Genomic DNA, 14,914 nt, shown 5'->3' with positions numbered 1-14,914 from the left:
CAGCGCTGCCGGAGTCGGAGCTGGCGAGGAAAAGGGGAAGGAAGACCGTAGAGCGGCATAATTGAGTAAGTTTTGTATGACAAAAATTACAAACGGATGAGATCTTTAATCTTTCATCTGACAACCACTATTCGCTAGCATACCTATTTCCTAGGTATCGTGCTAGCATACCTATCATTCTCCCATATACTTTTAATCATGTAAAAAAAGTTACTAGATTTGATATCGTGGAAGTATCTTCATGAAATTATTATTTTCTTTTTAATTTTGTTTGTTTGAAACAAGTTATTTCAACTTCAACTGAATTATTAAGATTGTATAGGAATCTAATAGAAACTAAATAAAACCGAATTGTTTCGATGAGACTTTCATGTCGAAATTATGAAAATTATTCAGTTTCGGTTCTTATGTATATTATAATGAATCAAACCAGATCGAATCTTCTACCCAAAAAAAAAAACCAGATCGAACCCAGCAAAAAAAGAATCCAACCCTTTTTGGTTTTCGCTCAAACAACCGATTGACACCTTAGCGAACCCTCAAGGTCTCAAGAGCGGATCAAGTCCTCAAAAATTTTCATATGGGCTAATTCATATAGATGGAATTCATCAAACAATCAACTTAGTGGTGGATTATAAAGATGTGAATTTGAAACCAAAACCGTTTATCGAAATCGAACCAAGTCATTTATACCAAAACTGCAAAATTGTTCAGTAAATGGTTTGATTTTGATTTCAAGTTTAAGACCGATTAGTTAAATGGGTCGGGTCGGTTTTAACTGTTTAACCTGTTTGTTTCAAACCGAATTAACACCGTGAAAAATGGGTCGTTTAAACTGTAAAAATCGATCCAACTAATGATTAAATATTTGGTTGTTTTAACAAAATATAATGGTTTAATTTAGGGAATAATTAAGGACCATAGAGGCTGTCCAACAGTCTATTTTATAATTTACTTCTATTATGTAATTAAATATTTGCTTGTTCAATGTGTCATTTAATTTGATAAAATTTTGAAGCGTTTATCAACAAAAATAAATTTTAGTAAGCACGCCAATAAACTAAAAAACTAATTATTAACCGTTTAAAAATCGTATGGAATAAACCGCGATCATAACCGTGAAACTAACACCATAAAAAAAAAACGTAGAATCAAAATCGTTTATTAAACGATTGCGATTTTACAAAGTATAACCATTTAGTAAATGATATGATTTTAGTTTCAACCAAATAAATATGAATCAAACTGAACCAAACCAATTAACAACCCTTAGTGGATTCCACCAGTTTGGATATGTAAGAACAAAGGTCACACCCTTCAAATAATTTTGAAACGTCCTTGGAGCCTTGGAGGATCAGAGGAAAGGGTATTTAAGTCATCGTAAAATAATCTCCAATGAAGACAAGGTTAGTTTCATAGAATAATCGACATTGACGACGATGTGGTAATATGTCAACTTATTTGAAACTTACACGTGGCAGTTGTGCCGGAGTGGATCCCGGCTGTGTACATGCCGGCGGGGGCAACCTGCAACCAGCCTAAAAAACCCGCTAAATAAAATGACGAGAAATGTCTCCGGGATGAGTCATACCGCTGTAGCGGTGAACCCCAAGTCCCGATTTGTTGAAATGAAAATGGCTTCTCGTGCCGGAGATAGTGGATTCTATCATCGTCCGATTCTTTCAATCTCCTCACAAACTTATCTCAATCATCGTACATGCGCTCACTGGTTCTTGGTGAATTGTGGCAGACGATGGTTCAGTAACACAGCCACTCCTCCAAACGAATTCGCCGGAAAGAACGCATACGACGTCTTAGGGTTGTCGGAAACCTGCAGCTCTGCGGAAATCAAAGCTTCGTTCCATAAATTGGCCAAAGAAACGCATCCAGACCTTATTAGCTCCGACCGCGACCCTAACGCTTCCCGAAGATTTGTTCAAATTCTTGCAGCTTATGAGGTATTGTGATTATAATTCTGGGCAGCTTTCTAGTCAGTAATCTAGTTCCCCTGAATTTCTGGTTTGTTTTAATCTCTACGTTCAACAATGAATTGCATTCCTCTGCACTTCGTGTTATGTAGTGTTTCTAAATGGTTCAACGGGCATATGAAGTGAGAACAGTAGAAGACATATGAAGTATGAACTATACTATGGTAGGAAAAATCTAAGGCTTGCATGGTCAAGGCATGGATTTGGAGTGATCTATTGTATGCTTGTTGAAAATCTAGCGATTGAGCCCCTGGCCCAATGCCCAATCTATGAAATTAAGCTTTCTGGCCTTGCTTCCAAACAAAATTTGATATGAGGTGGATGAGCGTTTTTAACCCAGACTGAAGTGGCCTATTGTTCCTCTTCTTGGTTCTCTCTAGAAGAGAAGGTACTACTGATTACAGATTGGAACACAGAGCTTTGTTTCTCCCAGCATTGTGGCCAATTCTTCTGAAGCATTTGTCTTATGCTGGAATATGGGTCTAGTCACAGTCAAAACCATAATTCTCTCCGCTTCCTTCATCACCATAGTTTGGCTCCTTTGTCATTGGGTTGGGTTGGGGTGGGGTGGGGGGGTGGAGTCGAGGTTGTAGTTAGACTACTTCCTGGGTGGTGAAGTAGAATCTCATACTGGACAGGACAACTAATTGAATAGCTGAAATTGTGCTCACTGAATGCATTATTGGTGTTCTGAGGTACCTTGAGCATGTGCTAACCATTCATCTCTGGCTCTGGAGTCTGGACCCTTAGAAGGTTTCAGTTTCAACTGACTCTTTCTGAGCTTCATAAGCACCTTGTTATCATAATGGGTTACATGCTTGATGATTGTTTTCACTTCCAGAGACACATGGACGGATGAATTCTGAAATACATAAAATTTTGTGAAATTTGTTGAGGAAACAAAGGAATTCTTAAACTGTTGTGTACTTGTGTTTGATGTGTGAGGTTATTTTCAAAGGGCCCTTCGAAAATGCCTTCTTGAACTGAATTGGACTTTCCAGAAGGACATTGATTCTTTGTTGTTGAATGGTACTATAATTCCTTTGAAATGGTCTTCTGGCCAGCTACATACTCTTTGTCAGGACAAAAAATGCAAGACTCGTGCAGGATGGCTAAGCTCTTTCCAGGACATCTTCAAAAGGATCTTGTTGGCCATTAGCTCAATGAGCTAGAACCATGGAACTCTTCTCGGACATTTCTACAAAATCAATCACCAGGCTCTGGAGACTGGTTCTGTATAACTCATCCTTTCCCCACTCTTAGGTTGTAGCTCTGTCTGTCTTCCAATTGCACTGTGAATTCACACTTTCAAGCTTAACTTTGATATGTGACTTTTGGAATCTTTGGCCCTTCAAGGATGGGTATTGTCTTCATATCCAAATTGGATGCTACCATGTTCTATTAGGGGAGGACACTAAGTAAGTACTGAGCTATTGGCTCTCCTATTCAGCCTCAGTGAGCTTTGTCCCTTGGGTAGGTTGATGGTGGCTGAAAGCTGCAAGTGGTGGCTGTTTAAGGATTTTAGTGTTCACTGGAGGATCCCAAACTACACAAAAGAACTCTTCTCTAGTCCTCTTCTTTGAACTTCTTTTTCCAATTTAAGGCAAAGGTTAATGAATTCTCTTGCTGATGGAGACACAAAATAGTGGGTCTTAAGGTTTTTTCTCTCTTCTTCTTTTTTTTTTATTTATTTTTTATACACAACTACCTCTCTCATAGTCTTAGAGTATCTTATCTGCCCAACACCTATGATATTGTGCCTATAACATTTTGATGTTCCCAGGTTGATACTAAAAAAAAAGGGGGTGGGGTGATGAATCAGTGTCTCATATACAATTTTCACAATTCACCCTAATAACCACACTGACGGAGATGTCTTCGAGAAATCGTGATTGGATGGCATTGAGCAATTTTACCAATCATGCATACAGTGTATGCACTTCCACCTTGCAACCACACAGTGGCGAAGAACCCTAAGTCTAGTTGACCAACACATTTCTTCCTTCTATTGTGGGTTTAGAATTCCAATATGAAAACCTGAATCACAGTGTAGGTTTAGAAACCAGAATTGAGCGAAGTTTAATACCAGGATCAAAGACTCTGATCTGGCCAAAAGGCTTGAATACTTAGATCATGTGGGGAAATAATAGATCAGAAATCATGTTCAATCTGAATGTAAGATTCTTAATAACTAGAGAATTATGCTTGCAATAGGAAATTCCAGATCTAAGAACTGAATGCAGAATTCAGAATGACACTTAACAGTGATTCACAGTGAATGGAGATAATATCAGTAGACAACCAGTTAAATCTACAGAGTAATATTCTAAAATCAGAAATCAGAAATCAGAAACAGAGTTCAACTGCAATATCAGGTTTTGATAACAGAAATCAATGGAACAGAAGGAGCATTTGCTACTTATGAAACCATATCTGAAGTCTCTGGTTTAATGGAAGAGAAAAACCAGATTCAATCAAATAGGGTATGCACATGAACAGAAAAGATGTTCTGCTTAGTGCTTACTGACCTGGTTTTCTGAATGCATAATGTAGAAGAAGAATAGAAGAAGATAAAGGAGAAGAGAATATGACCTTAGAATCACCGCATAAGGACTCGATTAGCCACCAATTAACCTGTTGAATCACCACAACAGGGCTGGAACCAAGGTTTTAAAACTTGGTATCGGTATCGGTATCGATATCGGTCACAATCAAAACCGATACGATACTGATCGGTGTCGGTAAGGATCGGTCAAGGATCATTAAGTATTGGAAATCGTACAGTTTTTCCGGATCGGTCATGGTATCAGCTAGGATCGGTAAATTTTTTTTTTTTATCTAAAAAAATTCAGAAAAATGAAAAACCAAAATGGAAGAAGAAATTACCGAAAAAAAAAACTCTAAAAAGTAAGTTAATTCAGCAATAATTAGCTTTTCTAATGTTAGAAGTTCAAAGCCATGATTTTTGGAAAGCCATGAGAATCAGGATTCAGGAGTCTCTGTTTCTTTTTTTTTTTTTTTGGTAATGCATTTTTATTTTTTCAAGGGAAGCAAATCTCTGTATTTTATTAGGAAAAGATATTGCACATCCAATGGTATTGTCGGATCACTAAAAGCTCAAAATCAAGAACACAGACCCCAAAATTCTGAATTTGATAAAGGAAAAGAATTAAGACTCAGAATCAGAACTAAAATCGGATCCAAATTCCCAATCAGAATAATATTCAAACCAGTAGTCGACGATACCTGCTGCATTGCTGGCAATATCTCCGATTGACACCGCCGACCAAAACGACCGCTGCCTTGGCATGCCGCTCACAAACCCTGTCGCGGCGATGGTACCTCTTTGCTGATATTAAATCGACATCACAACCATCAGCTTGACAACAAAGCATCTGCAAATTCACAATCGCTTTCTTCGCTCCAGAAACCCCAATTAAAACCCTTTTCTTACTCTCTTCTTCTTCTTCCTCCGCTTCTGTTTCTTCATGCTCTTCTTCATCGTCTTCATCTTCTCTCCTTAAATGTTCTTTTCTACCATTACAAACAAAATATTCACTGAATATTTTTAGGGTTTTCGGTAAAAGAAGAAGACGATGATATCGCTAGAAAACCTTCAAAGTGATCAACAATGGAGCGAGAAGAGGGCAATTTTTAACGGATCGGGTGGGATTGGCCAATCCAGATCGGTATCTGATACCCAAGATGATGCCAATACCCGTCTCAGAATCGGTCAGGTATCGGTATCAGTCTCAGCCAATACCGATCCGATCCGGCCGATCTGATACCGATACTTGATTCCATGGCTGGAACTGAATCAATACAGTACAAGTTCTGAATCACAACAGAACTAAACAAACAAAGGCTGAAGCCAATTCTCATTACTCAAAATGTGGGGGAGGTTCTTAGCCTTTACATTGGTATATAAAGCAACCCTGTGCATGAGGCTCCCACTACTGCAGGTTATGGGAGGGGCAAATATACGCAGCCTTACCCCCTGCTTCACAGGAGAGGCTGTTTATGTTGGTATATATAGTACTAAAATAAAACAAAACAAATTTGGATCCCTTGATTCCCTTCTATGTGCAGGCTAAAAGGAAAGGAACTTCCTACATGCATGGGCAATGTGAGAAGCTTCCTAATCTGACTCAACTACCTACTTAAATAAGAAGGCTGAAACAAAACAGACTCTTAAACAGGACTGGACTTATCCTAGTCTCTTTATGCAACTAAATAATAATAAAAATAAGAAGTTAATATCCTAATTAGATCCTTACCCAAAAAAAAACCTAATTAGATTCCTACAATTTTGCATTTAAGGGAACGAGAAATCTCCACATGCAAAGTCTGTTTTGGTTCAAAGATTAGTTTGATGATGAACCAGACCAAACTGTAAGTGACCGCTTTCTTCCTCTTCTTGCTGGCTGCGATCTGCATCACCTTACTTAAAGAGGCACAACTTGGTCTTCATCTTCTTTCTCATTGCTACCTATAATAATCAATAGGGAAGATGCATGATATATATCAGCTCTTTAATGGAGATTATATCAGTATCTATTAATTAGGAACTCCAATTTCACCATCTATTTTACATTCATGTATGGATAAAAAGATTGTAGTCGGTTGTATGGTTTGGATTCCATGAGAATATGTGGTTGCAAAAGCCCCTTTCCGAAATAATTTATTTTTTCCATAATAATTTTATCATGTCAATGTACATGCATGGTGTATGGATTTGCAAGGATGCTAACATATCATTCATGGTATGATATTCATGAAGTGAAATTTGTGACTTGAAGAAATTTCACCAAATGTTGCTGTACAGATTCTGTCTGATTCAGAGAAGAGGGCACACTATGACAGGTATTTGTTCTCTCAGAAGAAGGTTCTGCAGAAAATTTTGAAAAAACATTCATCTATGTACAGATATGAATCTTGTGTGACTGTGGCAAAGCAGATGGAAGTAGTTGAATGGCTGAAATGGTACAGATCTGCTATAAGTGAAATATTATCACAGGAAAAGGTGGTGGTTGGATCGGGTTATTTTGACATACTCGAGAGGGAATTCTATTCAGCCATCCATGCAGCTTATTATGGCCCTGTTATTGAGTCAATGGACCTTCTTCCCGGCTGTTTCGAAGCTGAGGAAAGGTCTGACTATGGAACTCCTGAGGTTCTGCACTTGGTTTCAGGACGTGACCTTTTTGGAGTTGTATACTTACTTGACAAAGTTCCTGAATTATCATATGCACACTCTGAAAAGCTGGATTCTTTTATGTCCATGCTTTCTGGGATGTCTCAGACTGCGCAGCAGGCAACAACCACCATGAGATCTGGGATTTTGGATAACTCAGAGGTCCCACAGATGCACAGGAAACCTTACAAAGATTCTGCATCAGATGTTTATAAAGATCTAGAATTGCACATTTATGGAAGAATGGTTGCTGTGGCTACTAGGACCCCTCCTAAAAGATGTTGTAATGAGACTGAAGACCGAGATTCTCAAGACCAGATCCATGTTTATCTTAATTTACATGGAGATCCAGTAAGCAAAGGAAAAGAGTTTTCTATAGACTCATCTGGTGGATTGATTGAATCAACAGTTCTATTGGGAACAATAAGTGGCCTGGGGACCAGCCCAGAAGAAGGTTCCTGCTTTGTCTACAACAGCAACGCCACAAAGACTCATGTGATTATGATTCATAGAACATTACTGGTTTGTATTTCCTTTGATGTACCTTCTCCACATTCCAAAACTCCTATGGCTTTCCAATTACATTTGTTTTGTTTTGTTGTCACACCCCCACCCCCTCCATGTGTGACCATTAGCTATAGACATATTGATTTTGTCTATGACATATTGTCAAGAGATAATGGGAAACACTTTGGATGTTATAAGTTGGGAATATCTACTTTTTGGAACTTCATGCTCTTACATCTTGATGCCTTCTAATAGAAAGGTAGCAGTAGAGGGATGATCAGGATCTTGATTGATATGCATGTGATTTGGTGTTATTTCTGTACAAGGTGATTGTAACTTGGACTTTTTGTTATCTTAAAATGAAAGCGGGGTTCTTCCTCCCACCGATGATGCTAGAGCAACCGGCATCCAAATCCATGTTGCTGATGGTGGTATTGCAGGCTACCCTTCAGGAGGGCCTAAAATTGGTAGTGCCTTATGTGAAGATATTTTATCTGTCACACCCTTGTAGTCTCTCTGTTTTGTGATGCTCATTTGTGATGTATGTGAGTTAAATCATAATTATGTGACAGCTACTCCCTTGCTAGTTAAAGATATCATGTTCTTTGATTGAACTTGGGATGCCCTAAGCCAGCTACACTACTACTCAAAAGAATTTTCTGTTCTTTGAATAAAATAGTTTTCTATTGACGTATTGATGCTATCTTTTTTCAGGTGAAGCATATGCACTGGTATCAGGTTGGAGATGAAGTTTCTGTTTGTGAATGTAGATGTAGCAGAGCTCGGTTACCCCCTAGCAAGTATGCTAACTTATTTCCTCAAAAATTATTTTGGTGGCTGTTCACTTATAGTAACTGATGCAGCCTGGTGATAAAACCAAGTTCACTATGTTCTGATCTGTAGTATTTTTTCACCCTAGAGTGAAACTTGGTAATGTTGGCAGGCTTTTGTTAATTACTAACACAGATTATGTTAAGCTGTAAGCCTATCATAATCCTGAAACTAGTTTGCGAACCTCATGCTGAAGCTGAACAGCAAATTTGAGAGATGATGAACTATTATGTTCTTAAGAGTCAAGTTCCCCTGCATAATGCATTACTTATTCAGCTTAACACCTCATTGTCTTTTCATTTACTAAGATATATTGATATCCTCAACTGGCATAAGTTTATTCAACAGATTTTGGCTTTTTGAGCCTCGTTGTAGCATGCATGACATTGGTGGCTGGTATGTTGAAACATTCGGTCGAGATAAGAGAGGAAGAACAGTGCCATCCGAAAGGTATTGGGATGGCTACGATGCAGCTGAACAGCCTGAAAAGTAAGTAATCTTTCTGGTTCATGTCTTAATGACCTCTCTCTCTCTCTCTCTCTCTCTCTCTCTCTCTCTCTCTCTCTCTCTCTCTCTCTCACACACACACACACACACACACACACATATATCCTACCCTGTTTTCCAAGGATATAGCTCTCGTGGTTCTTTTATGCTGCCTTTTACCTTATTAATTGTATTAAAAGTCCACAAATAGTTATATGTCATCTCTCAATTCCTACTATTACATGCAGCTATGAGATTTTTTGCCATAGTGGACAAATTTCCTGGACCTTCTGAGCTATATTTCTTTTAACTCTTTTCTGTTTCAGCTGATTAGAAATTTTGGGATGTTGGATTTTCTTGGAAACAAATTGGTTTAGTAATGTCTAAACATATTTCTCCAAAAAAAAAAAAAAAAAAAAAAAAAAAAGAAAGAAAGAAATAATCTACACTCCCACCACATGAACTGAATAGGCTTCGTGTCTCTTTTGTTATGCTTAGGAGACTCCATCCTGCCATGTATTTGGTGGCTCTTGCATATAGAACTCTCGACCTAGAGGACGCAAGAAGAAGAAAACGAACAGTCAGGGATATTATTGAACCAAAATTGTTTAGCATTCTCCGTTGGTGCAAGAAACTTATCTAATGGATACCACATGAAGCTCATGCTCTCAGGAAATGCTTGCCAGCTGAGGGAATAGTGTTCATCAGTAATTTTCAACATTAAATATCCTTCATGGTGAGGGTCCAAAACAGGAAAGGCCCGTCAGAGACTCCTGAAGATATATTATACCAACACCTTCCAGGATAATGATGATGAGACACCTTGATAGATGGGAAAGTTTATTTATCCAGTGGTCGCATGACTTGCATCTGTTGGCTTCTATGCCATAACTTCCAAGTTGCTGCTTGCATCAAGGTCCCCAATTCATTTACCAAATGCTTTAGAGGTACACAAAGGAGGTGACTAAAGCTGAATCAAAGGGGAAAAGGATATCTTCCACTTCCATGTGGACTTGCAAACTTCTCGTTTTGATTTTTGGCATTGTTGCTTGTGTATTCTTACATTATGACTTGCCTATTTCATCATTGTGAAAAACAGTCATATGTATAGTTCATCCATTGTGGATGTACCCAAGTTTTATTAATCAATGGTTATATCTTTTCTACTTTTCCTCTTTAAGGCTTTGTTTGTTTCAACAGAAAAATTTTTACCAGAACTGCTTTTAAAGTAAAAAAAAATTGCATTGTATGAAGAAGAGGAATGTTTTTACTGAGATGCAGTAGAAAATTTGGAAAATGATTTCAAAAGGAGAAAAAAAAAAATAATGATGGCTTAAACTATCCAAGTGGGGGCGGGGAAGTGACGGCCGTGATGGTATCTTGGTCAATCATGCAATTGCCATAATTTCCACTCATGAGTGCGCACCCTGTTGTCAGTCATGCCCAAATATTCTTTCTTGTCAGCCTTAGCACCTCGGCACCTCCTGAGTCTCTCTCTCCCTCGCCTTCCCTTAAAAGGGACAGACATGTCATTATAGAAGATGAGGAAGAGGGAATAGACTAAATGCGTACCCTGTTGTCAGTCATGCCTAAATATTCTTTCTTGTCAGCCTTAGCAACCTCGGCACCTCCCGAGTCTCTCTCTCCCTCGCCTTCCCCTAAAAGGGACAGACATGTCATTATAGAAAAAGAGGAAGAGAGATGGACTAAGGGGAGGTGCTCTCTGATTCAGGATTCCTAGCCGAAGCAGTGACTCCGACTTAAAGCTACTACTTCTAACACTATGGGTCTAACACTATTGTGATTTTTAGTAGGGATATCTCACCTTAAGGCTGTGTCGGTGGCATTCGGTGCCCATCCTTTACACTGCACCGACGCTAGTCATTCGAATTATGATATATCATTATCCCAAACCTCTCTTGATGTTGATGTGTTATGAATCGAACCGATGCAAAGCTTGCAATCAGAGATTGTTTTATCATATCCCTAGATACTTTAGAAGTAGAAGAGGGAGATATATTTATAATGTTTTAGTGATTATGTCGAGATAATGATTATAAAAATTTTCACTTTTGTTTTGTTTTTTTTTTTTTGTTTTTGTTTTTGTTTTTTTTGTTTCTGTTTTTGTTTTTTTAACCTTGCCATCAAATGGTACCATTATGAACCTAATAGCCATCAAATGGTGCCATTATGAACCTAATAGTTTGAAGCATGGTTCTAAATATTAGTATCGGATTGGCTCTATTCGTATTACTCGAGATTGATATTGATGCTAATTGAATTGATTATCTATATCGTTTCAGAGGTAAAATCGTAAAGATAATATACTTTTTTTATTAGTAAGAAAAAGTGATCAATCCATACTAGTTTTTTATGGATTAGTATTGCTAATATCAATACGGATAGGATAATTTACAACGCCACCCCTTAGAGAACACCACTATTAGAGAAACATCATTTGCATAATACCAAATTATACTCAAACATACTGCTGTATGTCGTTGTTACAGAATATACCTTATATGTTGATTTCAGTTAGTGTATATTTTTTCAAATACCAAAATGCCCTTGTAAAAGGTGAAGTACCTTATATACCCTCTAATAAGTCCCCAATCTTAAATCGAAAAAGACCCCATCCCCAAATCGATACTGTATTATTTATCCCCAAATCCTTCATGTTTTCAGAGCATTAGCGATCTCTCTCCATGAAGAGCAACAATAGTGGCGATGAGTAGCGACGGCTTCTTCCCGAAATATACCTGTGTTCACATGTTTGCAGAAAGCCTTCTTGAACTCTACGGTAAAGGTGAGTGGAGGTAGGAACGATGAGGGGCTTGGATAAAATATGAATTGAACATGCATTTTAGTGGGTATAACAATCATTTTAACTCCTCACTTAATAGTGATTCAATGACTGACAACAAGGCATCTGAATATAATTTGGTCTTATGTAGGTGTCTCTCTAATAATAATAATATTCTCTAAGGGTGGCATTTTAAATTATCATCACTAAATCCTTGGTTTGAAATGAACATGTCTTGAAATTGAATTAGTTTACCGAGAAAACAATTGTGAACTCATGTGATTGGTGCCATGCCATAGAGTACAGGCCGGATTCTCTCCGACGAGTTTTTCTCAATTTCAGTCAGATATATACACGCAATAACGCAATAGTCTAACATCTTGGGACACGTAATCCTAATACAACCTCAGACTGCATGTGTATGGGTGAATGATATCATTTTTTCCGTAATCATTGGTCTAGTGTGAAACATTCCCTTACGTGGAGAACCCCGTGGGATGATGGATTACCTTTCGTGATAATTCCGCATGTCCTGCCGCAGCGGATTTGCTGATTTAGGCGACGATCCGACAATCCGTGGTTCGCCAACTACCACTCCGGCTGTAAATCTGGTGGGACCACGCATATTAATTACTCCCACGACTTCGAAATGGAAGACTTTTAAAAGTTCACGCGTCACCTGGTTTCTACTCGAAAGTTGACGTTTGGTCGTGTTGAAGTGGGTAAAATATTCATAAGAAATAGCTTCCAATATATATATATTTTTGGTAGTAAAATAGCTTTCAAATTTACCGTATGACAAAAATACCCTTATGATTTATCCAGATCTCGAACTTCTCTTGGCAGTGTGGAGCAGTACTCCTGTAATTTCACACTCGAAGAGAAATCTCCCGCCGTTTTAGTTTTCTTGGAAAGATTGCCACTGGTTTTCTAAGAAACCGGCGACAAGGATTTAAGACTGAAGAGAAGAGAACGGAAGAGAACAGAAGAGAAGCGGAAGAGCTTTTATCGAGAGTCGAGACGAGAACAAAGGCGAAGAGAGAGAAGTTGCAGCATTTTGTCTGTGGATTTAGAAAATGAAAAACAAGGGAAAAGGACTCTGGGGCCCTGGAACGAAGCTAGGGCTGCCGGCTGTCTTCCTCTCATGCATCGTTTTCTTCCTTGTTGGTCTCTTCGGTTCCATGCTCCGAATTCAGGTGATATATTTGTTATTTTATGCTCTTCATAGAATTTCTGGTTTGTATTGTTCGATCTAGCTTACGATGCTTTCTGATCGTCATTCACAGGATGTTTCTGGCCTCCGGAGGTCGAGGTTACTTGAATCAGTCGACAAGATGACAGATTACAGTCCGATGCCGCATGGAGAGACTGGAGAAACTTCGGTTGCTTCGATGCCCTTTCAGGTGCTTGATCTATTTCCTTGAGGTTTGAGCTACTTTTGCTGTTGCTTGCGATTCAGCTTAATTACTACAGAACTGAATACATATTATACTTGCGTAGCAGTCGTGAATCAGAAGTTACTTTCACTTGTGTGCTCCTTCCTTTTGAATTTGAGATCCGATTTCGAAATCTTAGGGTCTATTTTGTTCAACTTATTTTCTTACAAAAGAGGGGCGGGGGGGGGGGGGAGACGAACTAGTAGTGTATTCAGTTGATGTTAGTGAATGCATTTATTGTGTCAGTTCAAATATACCTGGAATTGGCCATAAAAAATGAAAATTATTATATTTGATAAATTTGTTCGTTTAAAATTAATAAGATTTGAAGCAGAGTAACGGTAGTTTGAATTTGAAATTTGTTCTCTGTGTGGAGTGGATATTGCTCCTAATTTGTGTGTTGTAAAGGACCCAATGAATCCTGAACTACTCTCAAATTATTTTTTTATCCAATAGAAAATTAAGGTGATTGTTGGATTTGACTTATTTTGCATTTGGACCTTTTGTTGAAGTGCTATGTGCTTATGAAGCCAAGGAGATGTTGAAGAGAATCACTTGCAGTCTGGCAGGAAGCATATGTTCTGTTGTTTGTTTGCTTTTCCTGATTCGATCTTTTCTTGTTGATGTTGAAATAAATTATTCTTTTGGCTAACCTCAGTCCTTCCATATCCTGTAGCAAGGAATGTCTATGATTTATTGTGTGTTCTGGAATTTTCTACAGACTTTTCTGTGACCTGAAGAACTTAATGTCCTAATTCCCCATGCCCTATGGTATTAGTTATCAATCACATACGAAGAACTTATTGGAGTATCTGTTCTGCATTACCCCTTTGACACCATGTGATTATTCAGTTATTGTTCTTTTTATGATTCATGGCGATATTATATCCAGTAATAATTAAGATAATGAAGACCAAGAGATTTGCAATCACTGTGGTTGCGCAAGAACTAAGCCTGGAGGGTGAAAATGGTAATGAAAATATTTGAATAAAGGTGTTGTGTAGAATTCGATAGGTAACGCACAGTAGCAAGGAGAGAAAAGGTAATAATGAGGGGATAAAGTCATTAAAAGACACAATGTATTTCCTATTATATGTCTTTCCATTTTTTTTTTTTTTTCCTTTTTCTGTGGGTTTTGGGGTAGGGTATGGGAGGGGGCCAAATGGATGGAGCAAGAGAGGAATTCAAGCGCCAAAAGAAAATTCAAAACTTTCTCTTACCTTAGTGTTCCATTTACGTTTAGTTCTGATGATTTTCACCTTTTTATTCAAAGGGCACATCTTTCCTTTCCTTTCCTTCCTTTCCCTTCGTTTCTTCTCTGTTATTTTTAATAACTATTTGTGTCATCTGAAATTTTTAAGCCCAGGTTCTAAGCTGGAAGCCTCGAGCATTATATTTTCCGAAATTTGCTACTGCAGAACAATGCAAAAGCATAATAAAAATGGCAAAGGCTAACCTTGAACCATCAACCTTGGCTTTGCGGGAAGGAGAAACTGTGGAGAACACTAAGGGGATTAGGACAAGGTAACTTTATTCTCCATATTGGCATGCACCTTTCTGGTAGTTTGGAGTAATTTCCAAGATAAATGGATGGATTTCCCCGTTATCATTGATTCAATGAAAGGCTATAGCATGTGTGTCTCTGTGTGTGTATGTGGGGGGGGGGGGG

The 14,914-nt window shown here is 38.2% G+C and overlaps 2 protein-coding genes across 3 annotated transcripts in view; both read left to right on the top strand.

The window, feature by feature from the left end:
- The first annotated feature begins 1,465 nt into the window (after positions 1-1,465).
- LOC122085080 lies at positions 1,466-10,172 on the top strand. Its single transcript, XM_042653521.1, has 5 exons — positions 1,466-1,958; positions 6,814-7,704; positions 8,404-8,489; positions 8,869-9,009; positions 9,505-10,172. Exons 1-5 carry the CDS (start codon positions 1,560-1,562, stop codon positions 9,647-9,649), a joined length of 1,662 nt encoding a protein of 553 aa, XP_042509455.1. The 5' UTR covers positions 1,466-1,559; the 3' UTR covers positions 9,650-10,172.
- A 2,512-nt stretch (positions 10,173-12,684) lies between these two features.
- The window catches only part of LOC122084093 (probable prolyl 4-hydroxylase 9), a 10,030-nt gene continuing 7,800 nt past the window's right edge, over positions 12,685-14,914 (top strand). Inside the window, exons 1-3 of one of the 2 annotated variants that reach the window (XM_042652143.1) lie at positions 12,685-13,005; positions 13,096-13,212; positions 14,612-14,769. In XM_042652143.1, the coding sequence (XP_042508077.1) occupies positions 12,886-13,005; positions 13,096-13,212; positions 14,612-14,769 (395 nt within the window). In that variant the 5' untranslated portion in view covers positions 12,685-12,885. The remainder of the gene's footprint in view (positions 13,006-13,095; positions 13,213-14,611; positions 14,770-14,914) is intronic. The other variant, XM_042652142.1, reaches the window with a different exon arrangement.

The sequence above is a fragment of the Macadamia integrifolia genome, chromosome 7 (assembly GCF_013358625.1).
Source record: "Macadamia integrifolia cultivar HAES 741 chromosome 7, SCU_Mint_v3, whole genome shotgun sequence".
Lineage (NCBI taxonomy): Eukaryota > Viridiplantae > Streptophyta > Magnoliopsida > Proteales > Proteaceae > Macadamia > Macadamia integrifolia.
Note: the sequence above shows the minus strand (reverse complement) of the source record. Positions and strands in the feature narration are given on the sequence as shown.